General features: G+C 42.7%; 1 protein-coding gene across 1 annotated transcript in view; it reads left to right on the forward strand.

Moving 5' to 3' along the window:
* Window positions 1-7,070, forward strand: part of LOC134208832 (agrin) — a 335,565-nt gene extending 328,495 nt beyond the window's left edge. The window contains exons 2-6 of the mRNA XM_062684778.1: window positions 4,314-4,731; window positions 4,795-4,885; window positions 4,945-5,267; window positions 5,329-5,520; window positions 5,578-7,070. Coding sequence (XP_062540762.1) covers window positions 4,314-4,731; window positions 4,795-4,885; window positions 4,945-5,267; window positions 5,329-5,520; window positions 5,578-6,124 — 1,571 coding nt within the window. The 3' untranslated portion in view covers window positions 6,125-7,070. The remainder of the gene's footprint in view (window positions 1-4,313; window positions 4,732-4,794; window positions 4,886-4,944; window positions 5,268-5,328; window positions 5,521-5,577) is intronic.
* The last annotated feature ends 8,203 nt before the right edge of the window (window positions 7,071-15,273 follow it).

The raw sequence follows: 15,273 nt of genomic DNA on the forward strand, positions 1-15,273 counted from the left end.
CAGGGGTCTCAAACGCCGCCATTCAATAGGCTCGGAAGACTCTTTTTAAGAGGCTTGGAAGCCTCCTTTCAAGAACTCGAAAACGTCCCATCAAGATGCACGGAATTATTTTTTCAAGAGATTTGAATGCGTATTCTTAAGAGGCTCAGATGCGTCCTTTCAAGAGACTCGGAAGCCTTCCATAAAATGGCTCGTAAGGTCTTTCAAGAAGCTCGGAAGCCTCCTTTCAAGAAGCTCGGAAGCCTTCTTTTAAGAGGCTCGGAATCCTTTTTCAAGAGGCTCGGAAGCCTTCTTTCAAGAGACGCGGAGGCTACCTTTCAAGAGACTCGGAAGCTTTTTTCAAAAGGCTCGGAATCCTCCTTTCAAGAGGCTAGGAAGCCTCCTTTCAAGAGGCTAGGAAGCCTTCTTTCAAGTGGCTCGGAAGCCTCCTTTCAAGAGGCTCGGAAGCCTCCTTTCAAGAGGCTCGGAAGCCTCCTTTCAAGAGGCTCGGAAGCCTCCATTCATCAGGCTCTGAAGCCTTCTTTCAAGAGGCGCGGAAGCCTCCTTTTAAGAGGCGCGGAAGCCACCTTTCAAGAGGCTCGGAAGCCTTTTTTCAAGAGGCTCGGAAGCCTCCTTTCAAGAGGCTCGAAAGCCTCCTTTCAAGAGGTTCGGAAGCCTCCTTTCAAAAGGCTCGAAAGCCTCCTTTCAAGAGGCTCGAAAGCCTACTTTCAAGACGCTCGGAAGCCTCCCTTGATGGAGCCTTCTTTCGAGAGGCTCGGAACCCTCTCTTCAAAAGGCTCGTAATTCTTTTTTCAAGCAGCTCAGAGGCTTCCTTTCAAGATGCTCGGACGCCTCCTTTTAAGTGGCTCGAAAGCCGCCTTTCAAGAGACTCGGAAGCCTATCTTCAAGAGGCTTGGAAGGTTCTCTCGGAAGAGGCGCGGAATCCTACTTCCAAAAGGCTCGAAAGCCTCCTTTCAACATGCTTGGAAGCCTTCAATAGTAAAAACAGTCCCTACAGTCAGTCCCTCGATGTAAGAACTTAATTTTAATTGGGAAGTTTAAAAAAAATGAAAATCGGAAAAGTTTATGGAGAGCCATATATTCCGTTAGTTTTCAGGTTCATTTCTCATATACTTGAAGAGTTACGATTATTTTCATTTACAGCAGAAAAAACATAGGGGGTATCTCAATTAATGCAAAAGTTCAAAGGGCTACCTCTCAAGAAACAGTTTGAGAACCGCTGATGTAGTGGAATGGTTCGGCACTTCATCCCATAGCTCTTATTTCCATCCCATCAAAAACAAAGCAATGAAAAGGAATTTGATTTGTTACTTATTTTTGGGATTTTTTTCACCAGTAATAAAAGCTTTTTAGCAAAAAGAAGCGACGAGATTGGTGCTGAATTTCTTTGGAGGACGATTTGGAGATTCTTCAACATCTCATATGTGTGACGTGTGATGTGTGATTTGAGACGCAAGTGAAGGAAAAATACTCAGAGGACATAATTGGGTTGATACCGCGGCTGGGGACAACATGAAAGACTTGGTTGATTCAGCAGACCATTTGATACAAACTCCAGGATGATTTGGAGATCTTAGATCAACTCATATGCCCAGATTTTAGACGCAAAACAAGGATAGATAGTCGGGCATAATTGAGTTGTTACCGCGTTTGGGAACATCATGGAAGCCTTGGTTGATCCGGTAGACCATTTGATTCAAACTCCAGGAAAAGTTGGAGACCTTAAAACATTTCATATGCTCAGAATTAAGACGCAAAAGAATGATAGATAGTCGAAGAACATAATTGGTTTGTTACCTCGGCTGGGGACATCATGGAAGCCTTGGGTGATTCAGCAGACCATTTGATTCAAACTCCAGGACGATTTGGAGATCTTACAACATTTAATATGTCTGGATTTGACACAGGTGAACAAAAAATACTCGGAGGACATAATTGAGTTGATACTGCAGCTGGTGACATCATGAAGGCCTTGTTTGATTCGGTACTCTTGGACAATTTGGAGATCTTAGAACAACTCATATGCTTACATTTAAGCCGCAAGTGAAAGACAAATATTCGTAGGACATATTTGGGATGAAACCGCGTCAATAATGTTTCACATTCTTTTTACGTCACGTGCCGTAAAAAGGAGGCCGTAAAACGAAGTAACGTATAAAAAACTTCCGTAAAAAGAGAGTTTATTGTAGTAAGATACCTTTAGTCCGGTAAGTTAACCTGCCCTCGAACCTGCCCGTTGCCTGCGGCCACTCCAGCTGCCTTGGTAGAGGAGTTGATGTCGGAATGCTTTTGCGCACATGGGAAGTCCAACGGCGAGACGAGCCAGCCTTGGGCTGAAAGTCTCGACAATAAAGACAAAAAAAAAGAACAACAGACGTCGATGCGTACAGTCACTCTTGAATTATTACCGGAGGGAATCAGAAAGTGTAAAAAAAACTTTGTTTCGAGGAATTTCAGTGCGTCGAGCGTAATGAACCCAACCGTACACTATCTGGTATCTGGGTATCCCCGCATCCAGGTGCCTGGTTGCAGATTTCTTTTACCATTAAAAACGCAATGCATTATAGATTTGTCCTTATTTTGTGGCTTTTATATTCCTAGAAAATAAAATACATAATTATTGAAAATGCTTGTGAAAACTACCAAACTCTTGCAACACGCAACGGAAAATATTTTGACATTTTGTTTGTTTATAGATACCGGATGAGTGCCAATGTTTTTCAATGATTCAAGGCCTACATTGATTAAAAAGGGTAAATATTTTCTACCTCTTGTCTAAATGTCTAGAATGTCAAAAAGGAACTCGCCATTGTCGAGCGCAAAATACTGGATATATGTTCAGTGAGATGGAAAACGGAACAGTTCCCCTACTACAATTCTTCCATTCTTCCCAAATTGATTTTTTATTTCAAGGCTGACAAAAGCTGGCAATGAGAAGGGAAAAAACCTTCATTGTTACCAATAATGCCTGGAATTTAGTCTAAAATACATCCTCAAAATATTAAGACATTGTACCAAAGTTTGTAATGTTCTTCTTATTCTTCTTAATGGCATTACATCCCCACACTGGGACAGAGCCGCCTCGCAGCTTAGTGTTCATTAAGCACTTCTAAAGTTATTAACTGCGAGGTTTCTAAGAAAGATTACCATTTTTGCATTCGTATATCATGAGGCTAGCACGATGATACTTTTATGTCCAGGGAAGTCGAGACAATTTCCAGTCCGAAAATTGCCTAGACCGGCACCGGGAATCGAACCCAGCCACCCTCAGCATGGTCTTGCTTTGTAGCCGCGCGTTTTACCGCACGGCTAAGGAGGGCCAAAGTTTGTAATGTGTTTTATTTGAAATTTGTGTTCCAATAGTTGCATTACCATTGTTTTCATAAGGGTCACTAAAACGTGAGAACACTACCACAAGTTTGTGTAGAAAAGGCATTCGAATATCAAGGAACTACAATTATATTTACCAAACTAATGACGATTAATTTATATTACGATTGGCAATGTAATGATCGATTCGTTGTTTTTATATAAATTGTAGTGCCGCCATTAAAGGTGCACTCTCAATTATCGGACAGTTTTCCCTACATTATAACGAACCTGCCAGAAAAGCACCCAAAGATCTATATGCAAGATAAATCTAGGCTACTAGATCACCGCATTTCCGTTCGCTGTTCCAAGCGACCACGTGACAACGCCCGATTGCCGAAGGGGTCCTGTCAACTGGCGCACCAACAGTTCCAGGTCAGTGGAGTGACATTGGCCTTCTGCAAAAGAATGGAACGCGGACGAAACAAAACATGGCTTTACCCGTACAAAGTTCCTTCGGGCTGCTCGAGCACGAAGAGAGCTGCTGATGTGACAGCTTTTGTGTAGGCTGACTTGTCTCGCCGGTCGTCGTGGGCACAGCACAGCGCACTGCATTCGGTACACAATGATGAACAATCAGAATCCGATCCGACCTGAGAAATGGGATTGGAGATCGTGGGTGGGTGTACGATTGGTACGATCATTGCACGGCATTTCACTGAATAGTTTGTTGTCCTAAGCGATGGCTTTAATCGGGTCGTTTGCAATTCAATGGTCCTAATGTGGTGACGCGGTGCAAGATCAAAGCGACATTGGGTCGAAAGAGTGGTTCAATAAACTCAGCGAAACTGCTCACCATTAATCAGGTCACGTCGGTCTCTTTAGCGACTATGGGATCGGAAAGCTAATCGAGGTTGATATTTGTACTGAGCGAAAGCTGTTTGAATTTCAATTACCAAAGGTGATTTACTGATTTACTTTATTTTCGTTCGATTCATTTTCAGAGGCCATACCCGCTCTGGTGGATACAGAAGCCTCCGCCCGACAAAGTAAAGCCGTATCGACGCATTGTCCCCGGTCATGTCCCCCGGCAGCAACACCAGCAGATCCGGTCTGTGGATCGGATGGGCTTATCTACGCCAACATATGCGAAATGAAGAAGAAAACCTGTACCAAAAACGCACCGAACAGTGTTACCGAGGATAAGGTGGGCTGCGAAAGGGCCCAGGGGTCTCAGTGCAGTCATCGCTGTCCAACGGAGAAGGATCTGGTGTGCGGAACCGATGGCCGAACATATCTGAATCGCTGTATGCTGCGAGTGCAAGCCTGTCGAGTGGGAACTGCTGCGGTGTCGTTGGCTCACGTTGGACCTTGCGCAAACGGAAGCATCATTCGGGAATCATGTCCAGTCGATTGCAATAGGCATATTTCGGAGTTGAATTTAGGGGCTTAACAATATGACTAATTATGGGTTTTAATTTTTAGTGCCCCTCAAGATGGACCAGTTTGCGCATCAGATGGTAATGTATACAACTCCACGTGCCAGATGAAGTTGATCACATGTGGACAGGGTGTCGTAAGTTCATGAATTACTGTATGCAAAAAGATCACTGTACTCGATATTCCGTTTTTTAGGTACGAACTAGCCGCAAGCATTGCCAGAGCACTCGCAACTGTCGAGAATCGTGCTGGCGAGTTGCCCGACCAACTTGTGGATCCGATGGCCGTTTGTATGCCAGCGCTTGTAAAATGCGATCATCCAACTGCGGCAAGCACGTCTTCGAAGTTCCAATCTCGTTCTGTATGGCCCAGGAACGTACCGGCGGAAGCTCAGCAGCTGCTACCAATAAGATCGAAGATTGCCCAACGGATTGCGCTCGGGAAGCTCAGCAAATGATCTGCGGAAGTGATGGAAACGTGTACACCTCGATGTGCGAACTAAAGATGTTGAACTGCGGGTGAGAATTCTAATGTTGGGCTATTGTAACAGAAACAGTTATTAATAATCCATAATTTCAGACAACGGAAAAAGATCCAGGTCGTCGGTATCGAACGGTGCAAGCAGAAGTTGAGCCGCTGCAAGTCCATCCCAGCCTGCAAGCACCACAATAAGAACAGTGCCTCGATTTTTGGCGATCAGAAGGATCTGCTGTGCGGTACTGATTCACGGACTTACAACAACGAATGCGAACTGGCGAGAGCTACTTGCCTGTAAGTTTAAGTTTCTTTTTTAAATGAATCCATGGTAAACACTTTAATTTCTTTCAGACGTGGAGTCCAACTCGCTCACATTGGAGCCTGCACACAGTTGAAGACTAAGACAGATCTGGTCGATTGCTCGAGCTGCACCTACGAAGAGGATCAGATTGGTCCCATTTGCGGCTCCGACGGAAACACCTACCGATCAAGCTGCGAACTGAAACAGAAGACCTGCGGTCTCCGAGTTGTGCCAGTTTCCCTCAAGAATTGTGCCACCACTGCTCACTGTGAAGCAAACTGTGAAACCGAAGCCACCAGCTACATCTGCGGCTCTGATAATAAGCTCTATCCGAACGAATGCTACATGCGAAAGGAGAATTGCGGCAAGCACATGTTCGTCGTACCAATTAAGCGCTGTTTGGCGGCCTTCACATTCAAGGGCTGTTCGCGAATGTGTCCGCAGGAGTTCGAACCAGTGTGCGGCACTGACGGCAAAACCTACTCCAACGATTGCTTCCTCAGCATTGAAAGCTGTCGATCGCGATCTCTGGTTCACAAGAAACACGATGGGCCATGCGGAAGGCCCGAAGAGCCGTCGCATAACTACTTGTACTAAATACCGAAACAAATGCCAACAAATCAGTTTCTAAGCCCACTTTTCCCAATCCCGCCTTTTCTTCTCTTGTTCATTGCCACGAGCTGTCCTTATCTTATGTCTGTAGAGTTAAGGCTGTTTAGAAAGTAGTTATTAATCGAAACTTACCGTATTGTACTAAAGTTTTAGGACAGGCGGTCAATTGGTTTGACCTACGAAGAAGAATATGACTGCCAGAATATTTCAAATTGAAAAGTACTGAGAAAAACAAGACTTGAACCACCAATTTTCGACGCACATTTTCTGGTAAAATTTAAACTTTTCCTATCAAAAGTCTAATTTTTTACTTTCTTCTTCTAGTAGACTATTTTTAACGAACAAATTTTAGACAAGCAAATGAGCAAAATCACCGAAAGAGCGGAAGTTACACCGCCCTTTTAGTTAGTAATTAGTTCAAATGAGTAAGATTTAGTTTAGGTTATTCATGTATAGAAGAGGTTCTAAAAACAAAAACAAATCGAATCATTTATTGTTTTTAACTTATTCAGCATGTAGTCAAACGAAACGTCCCCCGAGGACGACTAAATTATTGAACTGTAATTTATTATCGGCGAGAAAAAAACGAAAGAAGAAATCACGCACAGCTTCGAAAGTCAGAAGATCCACAACTTCGGTGGGATACTCGCTCGAACGAACGGCATAACTTATTGAGAAATAAAATCATTTTACAAAGAATAACTATAGGATAGCACACATATCCTATCTTTAATGTTTAAAAGAATATAATTAGTACTGAAAGTGTTACGAAGATGCGAAGTGATGCTACAAATGCTGACAAACCATTGCGCCAGGATTCGATGGTAAAGATCGTAGGAGACGACTGCGAGAGGAGAGCGAGTTTGCTTTTTCTGACGTAGTGTTATTAAATTTTCTGAAATAACAAATAAACAAAAACTAAAATCTGAAATTGAGCTTTTCTATTTGTGAAACTTATTCCATTCCACACTATAAAAATGAAGTTGGTATTCATATAAAAAGGTATTCATATGATTGCATTTCTTGTTATACGTATTCCATTAAACTACACAACTTTGTAACTTTACATATACAAATAAGATAATTGTACCAGTGCACAGTGGCTAAAATCGTGTTTTAGCGCGTTTAATTAATAGTACCTTTATTATGTGATTTAACGTAATGGCGTCTTCGAGGCATTTTATCAGTAAGTCGACGCTCTTTTTTGGAGGTATTCAGCCTTATGATCAATCCCCCTAAAAGTGAGATGAAAAATTATTTTTTCCACTTTACAACATGGAAGGTATATGTCTTCGCGAGAGTTGTAGCAAAAGTTCTCCTTGAAAACTTTGTCGAAGACACCAAGTTCGTAATTTCCTATCCTAATGTAAAAAATGCTGTTTATTATCAATCGGCAAAAATATTTAACATCTCTTATTTCTCATCACCTCAATTTGTACTTTTATACTTGATAGGGTGAAATGACCAATATTAGACCCTCTAGAAGAAGAATTTTTTATTCGTTGAAATCAACATTTGAAGGTCTGACTGAATTTGCCCTATGATTGCCCCCCTGGGAGACTTGATTTATAAATTTCTTTTTACATTATATGGCATTTCCAAACCATGTAGGGTGGGTGTAGCAATCGTTACATAGAACTATTTTTTTAAATATAAATATAAGATATAGGGTAAAGTGCCCAATAGTGGACCCTCCAGCCATTTTTGCATTATTACAGCACAATGTAAACATTTTGCTATAAAATTCCATCGGGAGAACCTACCTTACAGTCCTATGATTTGATTACATGCATTGGAAATGCTATGGAAAGTAAAATTAAATGATTTTTTACAATTCTATAAAAAATAAACACGAGAGTGTCCATTATAGGAATATTTTGGGGGGTCCATAATAGGGAAGAAGAACGTCCCGAAACGGAACATAAAAATCAAATGAAGTGTCGACTATAGGGAAGCAAATTCCTATTATGGACCCCCAGGGGGTCTACTATAGGGCGAATTCAATCAGAATTTAAAATGTTGATTTCAACGATTAACGTCGTGTATTTGAGTGTTTTATGTATGTATCGTGAAGAGATGTAGAATTTGGTATTAGATGTCAAGCAGAATTAATATGTTGAAAATTTCTACTCCTTATGACTAAAAAAGCAAAATTCTGCTACTAGGGGGTCCACTATTGGGCATTTTACCCTATGAATGGTGTTGATATGTCAAGCGGAAGGTTTCCCTTCCTGCCCCTAAGAAGAAATGTGAAACCCACATTAAAATTCGTGAAAGTACCCAAAGTTGCTTAATCCATAATAGGAACGTATGTACCAGTTATGACACTATTCTTAATTTCGGTTCCTATTATAGCTAATCCCATTGCTTTCTTATGATCATAATAATATCGAATTGAAGTTAAGTTCTTCCGATGGAATTCATACGGAAATACTGTGCTGCAATGATATATTCATGCCCAAAGGGTCCACTATTGGCCATTATACCCTACTATGATTTAGTTGAAGCTCGATGTTCCTTTAGATAGGAACAAGTTTCGCATTTAGCTCTAAAGCTACACCAGCACTAGCTTTGAAGCTTTAAGCTCATCGCTCGTTAATTGCAACCTAACGGCCAGTACCAGAAGCTAGTGGGTTCATACTCGAGTTCACGGTGAATGAAAAAAAAAACAGAAATATAACGGAACGGCCATCTAGTGGTGACGGACGTGTGCGTGGAATCATTGTTTTTCAACATGGTTAAAATGGGTTTAAAATGTTATTAACAGTGATATGTTGAAAACTTTTAAATACATAGAGTTAGAATTTTGAATCATAGTGATTAAAAAGTTGGACATTCAATAGATTGAACAATTAAATTGAGCGTGTTGATTTTAGCCCGTGAACAAACAATCTGAGACAACACCGTTTGAACTTCAGTGTTCTCTTTGATGATCGTTTATGATCAACCCTATTCTTTCATTCCGTTTGTAAGGTACAAAAGCCTCTTCCACTGCTTTGCGATCTACGCCAATGATGTCGATGTCATCCGGAAACCAAAGAGCATGTAAGACTTGTTGATGATTGTTCCGATTCTTTGCCCTCCAGATCATCGAATTTCTTTCCAGAACCTTCCAGAAATATGCTGAACAACAGATAAGAGAGTGTATCGCCCTGCTTCAATCCATCTAACGTCACGAATGAATCGGATCACCAGGTGTTCTGACGCTCGATTTGGATCCATCCAGCGTCACCTGAATCAGCCTAATAAGCTTCGCTGGAAAGCCATGTTCCAGCATTATATTCCACAATGCGCTCGTTTAAAGTCCACAAATAGATGATGAGTCTGCAATTGCCATGATAACTCAGGGGAACAATATTTTACCTTTTGCGTGTCCCTAGAACTAAATTATGTTTATGCAATAGATTTCGGCCCGCTGAATCCGAATATGCCCTCAGATATGCTCTAACACGTCCAGATTCTTAGATATGGCTAGATAAACAACACTTATTTAGAGAAATAGACATTTTTCCGAGGGCTGCCATTTTGTATATAAATGAAATTTTAAATCAATCAATACCCGAAACGGTATAAGCACACTTGATCAAATGATTTATCATCAGATATGCGTATTGTAATTGTGTTTTGTTTGTTTCTTTTTATTTGAAGTTAAGTAAATTAAACTTTAAAAATGTTGCATACAAGCCTGTTTCAAAAATTTGCATGCAAGCGTTATCACCAGCAGACTGGAACTAATAAGAAATCAACAGCGTGCCGTCAGAGGAATTGTGATATGTCATATAAAAGTAAATATATGCTAATCGTTTTATACATGTTTAATTGAACTTTCAATACAATATTCTTTTTCATTCTATTTTCTACTTTTTTCCACCATACGACTCACATTTCTCAAAATGTTTTCCTGTTCGATTCCCTGTTGTATGCTTCCGATGAATCCACTTTCAAAGACCACACGTAATCTGCCAGCATGTTAGAATTGTGTTGTCCTTGGTAGTTTCTCAAATATTTTTAGATCCTGGTGGAACCTTTATCCATGTTGTTCATCACTGATATCTCCAAGATTATCGGGGAAAAAGTCAGGCGAGAATGAAGGAAGTGGGTCTTTAGCGACATATTGCAGCGCATCGAAGCTTTCAGAAGCTCGTTTATAATCAGACGGTAGTTCTCAGATTTCCCAAGAATCCGGAGCATACTCCTTTGAAAGCAATTGAATTGGTCGTCCTTCAACAGTTTTGTGATTTGAAGACCTTCCCAACAAACAACGACAAGCTACAAACAAGCATCTAGGTTGAATTATTGTTTATTTGTGATCTTTGTAGCTGAATAAAATGGATGCTGAATAATTTGCTAGACAGATTTCATTTCAGTATTTAATCTAACTAATATTCGACATGGCCTATTTATTTGTTTACTACCTTTATTTGAAGTCGAACTTACGTTTTCGTTTAATCACATTTCAGCACATTGGGGAAGTTTAACAATGTACTGAACTAATGATTTTTAAAGTTCTCTGTTCGACTATGATTATTTTATTTAATCAGACTAAGGCCGAAGTGGCCTGTGCGGTGTATAAGAGTCTTCTCCATTCGGCTCGGTCCATGGCTACACGTCGCCAACCACGCAGTCTACGGAGGGTCCGCAAGTCATCTTCCACCTGATCGATCCACCTTGCCCGCTGCGCACCTCGCCTTCTTGTGCCCGTCGGATCGTTGTCGAGAACCATTTTCACCGGGTTACTGTCCGACATTCTGGCTACGTGCCCGGCCCATCGCAGTCGTCCGATTTTCGCGGTGTGAACGATGGATGGTTCTCCCAACCGCTGATGCAATTCGTGGTTCATTCGCCTCCTCCACGTACCGTCCGCCATCTGCACCCCACCATAGATGGTACGCAGCACTTTCCTTTCGAAAACTCCAAGTGCGCGTTGGTCCTCCACGAGCATCGTCCAGGTCTCGTGTCCGTAGAGGACTACCGGTCTAATTAGCGTTTTGTAGATTGTCAGTTTGGTACGTCGGCGAACTCTATTCGATCGGAGCGTCTTGCGGAGTCCAAAGTACGTACGATTTCCAGCCACTATGCGTCTCCGAATTTCTCTGCTGGTGTCATTTTCGGCAGTCACCAGTGAGCCCAAGTACACAAATTCTTCTACCACCTCGATTTCGTCACCACCGATGCAAACTCGCGGTGGGTGGCTCACATTGTCTTCTCTTGAACCTCTTCCTATCATGTACTTCGTCTTCGACGTGTTGATGGCTAGTCCGATCCGCTTAGCTTCCCTCTTCAGTCTGATGTAGGCTTCCTCCATCTTCTCAAAGTTACGTGCCATAATATCTATGTCGTCGGCGAAACCAAATAGCTGGACGGACTTATTGAAAATTGTACCACTCGTGTTAATCCCTGCTCTTCGTATTATCCCTTCCAAAGCGATGTTGAATAACAAACACGAAAGACCATCACCTTGCCGTAACCCTCTGCGGGTTTCGAAGGGACTCGAGAATGCTGAACTCGAAACTCGAAACTCGAACTACGCACATCACCCGATCCATCGTCGCTTTGATCAACCGTGTCAGTTTATCCGGAAAACCGTGTTCGTGCATTAGCTGCCATAGCTGGTCCCGATCGATTGTATCATATGCGGCTTTGAAGTCGATGAATAGATGATGTGTGGGCACGTTGTATTCGCGGCATTTCTGCAGTACTTGGCGAATGGCGAACACCTGGTCCGTGGTGGAGCGTTCGCCCATAAAACCCGCCTGGTACTGCCCCACGAACTCCCTTGCAGTTGGTGCTAGTCGACGGCATAAAATTTGGGAGAGTACCTTGTAGGCGGCGTTCAGCAATGTGATTGCGCGGTAGTTGCTACAATCCAGCTTATCGCCCTTTTGTAGATGGGACACGACACCTTCCATCCACTCCTGCGGCAAAACTTCCTCCTCCCAAATCTTGGTAATGACCCAGTGCAGCGCTCTAGCCAGTGCCTCACCACCGTGTTTAAATAGCTCTCCTGGTAGTTGGTCAACCCCAGGGGCTTTGTTGTTCTTCAGCCGGCCAATCTCCTCCTGGATTTCCTGGAGATCCGGAGCCGGTAGAATTATGTCCTGCGCGCGTTCTCCCAGGTCCATCACCATACCGCCATCTTCGTCTGCCACATCGCCATTCAGGTGTTCTTCGTAGTGCTGCCGCCACCTTTGGATCACCTCACGCTCGTTCGTAAGAAGGTTCCCGTTTATGTCCTTACACATATCAGGCTGTGGCACGTGGCCTTTATGTGAACGGATTACCTTTTCATAGAACTTCCATGTGGTATTGAAGCGGTACAGTTGCTCCGTCTCTTCATGGTTTCGATCTTCCTACTGGCGCGTTTTCCTCCGGAAAATCGAGTTTTGTCTGTTCCGCGCCTGTTTATATCGTGCCTCGTTCGCCCTCGTGCGGTGTTGCAGCAATCTCGCCCATGCTGCATTCTTCTCTTCCACTAACTGCTCACATTCGCCGTCATACCAGTCGTTTCTCTGATCCGGGGGCACCGTGCCAAGTGCAGCGGTTGCGGTGCTACCAATGGCGGATCGAATATCTCTCCAGCCATCTTCAAGAGACGCTGCGCCTAGCTGCTCTTCCGTTGGGAGTGCCACTTTCAGCTGCTGCGCGTTTTCTTGGGCTAGTCTACCGTCTTGAAGCCGCCTAATGTTAAGCCGCGGCGTCCGACTTCGACGATACTGCAACGAGGTAGTGATCGAATTCAATATTCGCACTGCGGTAAGTGCGGACGTTCGTGTTGTCGGAGAAGAATTTACCGTCGATTAGGACGTGGTCGATTTGGTTTTCCGTTTCTTGGTTAGGTGATCTCCATGTGGCCTTGTGGATATTTTTGCGGGGAAAGAAGGTGCTTCGGACTACCATTCCGCGGGAGGCTGCGAAGTTTATGCATCGTTGGCCGTTGTCATTCGATACGGTGTGCAGACTATCCGGTCCGATGACCGGTCTATACATTCCTCCTTCCTACCTGTGCGTTCATGTCACCGATGACGATTTTAACGTCCCGCAGTGGGCATCCATCGTATGTCTGCTCCAGCTGTGCGTAGAACGCTTCTTTCTCGTCGTCAGGTCTCCCTTCGTGTGGGCAGTGCACGTTGATGATGCTATAGTTGAAGAAACGGCCTTTAATCCTCAGCTTGCACATCCTTGCGTTGATTGGCTGCCACCCAATCACGCGTTGGCGCATCTTACCCAGCACTATGAAGCCGGTTCCCAGCTCGTTGGTGGTGCCACAGCTTTGGTAGAAGGTAGCCGCTCGATGCCCGCTTTTCCACACTTTCTGTCCTGTCCAGCAAATCTCCTGCAGCGCCACGACGTCGAAGTTGCGGGGATGTAATTCATCGTAGATCATCCTGTCGCAACCTGCGAAACCTAGCGACTTGCAATTCCATGTTCCAAGCGTCCAATCGTGATCCTGTATTCGTCGCCTAGGTCTTTGCCGATTATATCGAGTCGCATTATCTCTTATATTGTTCGTAATGATTGGTTTTCTAGGCGGCTTATTGGGCCTGCGCAAACCTCCTGTCTCGTCGGAGGGCCGTCGTGTCAGGGCTGTTTAGCGTCCCACCTAACACCAGGACTTGGGCTTGTGCGCTTTGAGCGGCACACGGTCGCTTTGGTGGGGCCTACTTGCGGATACATGCAGCTTTTTATAGAGGTTTAACAGGGCCCACTGTCAAACCCCACCACATCCTAGGCAAGCCCCACAACTCGCAGATGGCCTGGGGAGGGATCGTCAAGCCCTTGGACATAGTCCCTGCTGCCCGGAAATTCGACTATGATGTGATGCTCTGAAAGGGTGGTCGAATTGAGTTTGAATAGTAAGTTAATAAGCAGGCATTAGACATCCTTCTTTACCTTTGTCCTTCTTAACCATTGGATTTCACATTTATCTGATCTATCGCACAGTGAGAAAAAACATGCTTTTTCAGTTTGAGAGAAAATCTGGATTCTAGATCTTTTAATTTATAGAAAATAATGATTTATTTTCAAGACATGCTTTTATTATCGTGATTTATTAAACTGTCGGAGATTATAACGATCGAAACTGCTGGAGCAATAAAAAAAATCATGAATTCATGCGAAACTAAATTTACTAAAAGCCGGACACGCCGTTGAATAACATCGGAAAATTATTGAATCTTTGATGTGTGGAATCCCAATATTATCGCATGGATGTTGATCTTTATTGCTGCGAAATTGGAATAATTTTAGTATTTGACAATCATATCGCAACCGATTATCAAGAGATTCTGAGGAAGGCCGAATATACATTGACTTTATTTTCATAAATCCATAAATAGCATTAGGGACGGACTTTATTTTATCGTTTATCGACATTATCTTTACGTATTTTTCCTAGTGTGCGATGGTTATGACTGGCTGAACAATGGTTGAAATAAAAATCTTGTACAGTTATTAACAAACTGTAGTTTGACAGATCGACTTATTGAATAAGAGTCCAATTATGATTCATATTCAGCAATAAGATTATTTATGTTATGCACTGAGTGAGCCATATCTAACAAATCAAGGATGGCGCGGATGACAACGTTACCGGCGGATGATCAAATCACAGCAGTTCGAGACCCGATTTAGGAAAATTTTAAAATGATTACATATATGAAAATAGCAATTGCTTCAAAATACGTTCATTGGAGATCTTACTGATGTTACCTTCTATGCGTTATTATTTTCGAAAAATTCACATGTAGCTGAATTGAGGCTTAGTAAAATTCTTATTAAAGGTTTAACGAATCAGTTAATAAAGTTGTTTTTCAAAATGACATGTTGTAGTTGTATAACTTCGCCAAAATTGTGTGAACAAAGCTTGAACAGAAGTTGTGATAAGAAATAGTACAGACATTATTCAACACAGCGCTGAATTAAATCATCACACTGATGTTAGTTCAACTAGTGAATGTTTGTTGGGTATCGCTTTCACTTAGGGTAAGACGGTATAATATGCCCCCCCTAAGGAAACTCCTTGATAACTTTTTACATTTCAACGCAATTTATGCAAATTGTGTTATTTGGTAGTCCAAGAAGTCGCAAATGCATTGCCCGTGAGTAGTCATATTAAAATATTACAGATAACACGT

Source organism: Armigeres subalbatus, chromosome 2 (genome assembly GCF_024139115.2).
Source record: "Armigeres subalbatus isolate Guangzhou_Male chromosome 2, GZ_Asu_2, whole genome shotgun sequence".
Taxonomy (NCBI): domain Eukaryota; kingdom Metazoa; phylum Arthropoda; class Insecta; order Diptera; family Culicidae; genus Armigeres; species Armigeres subalbatus.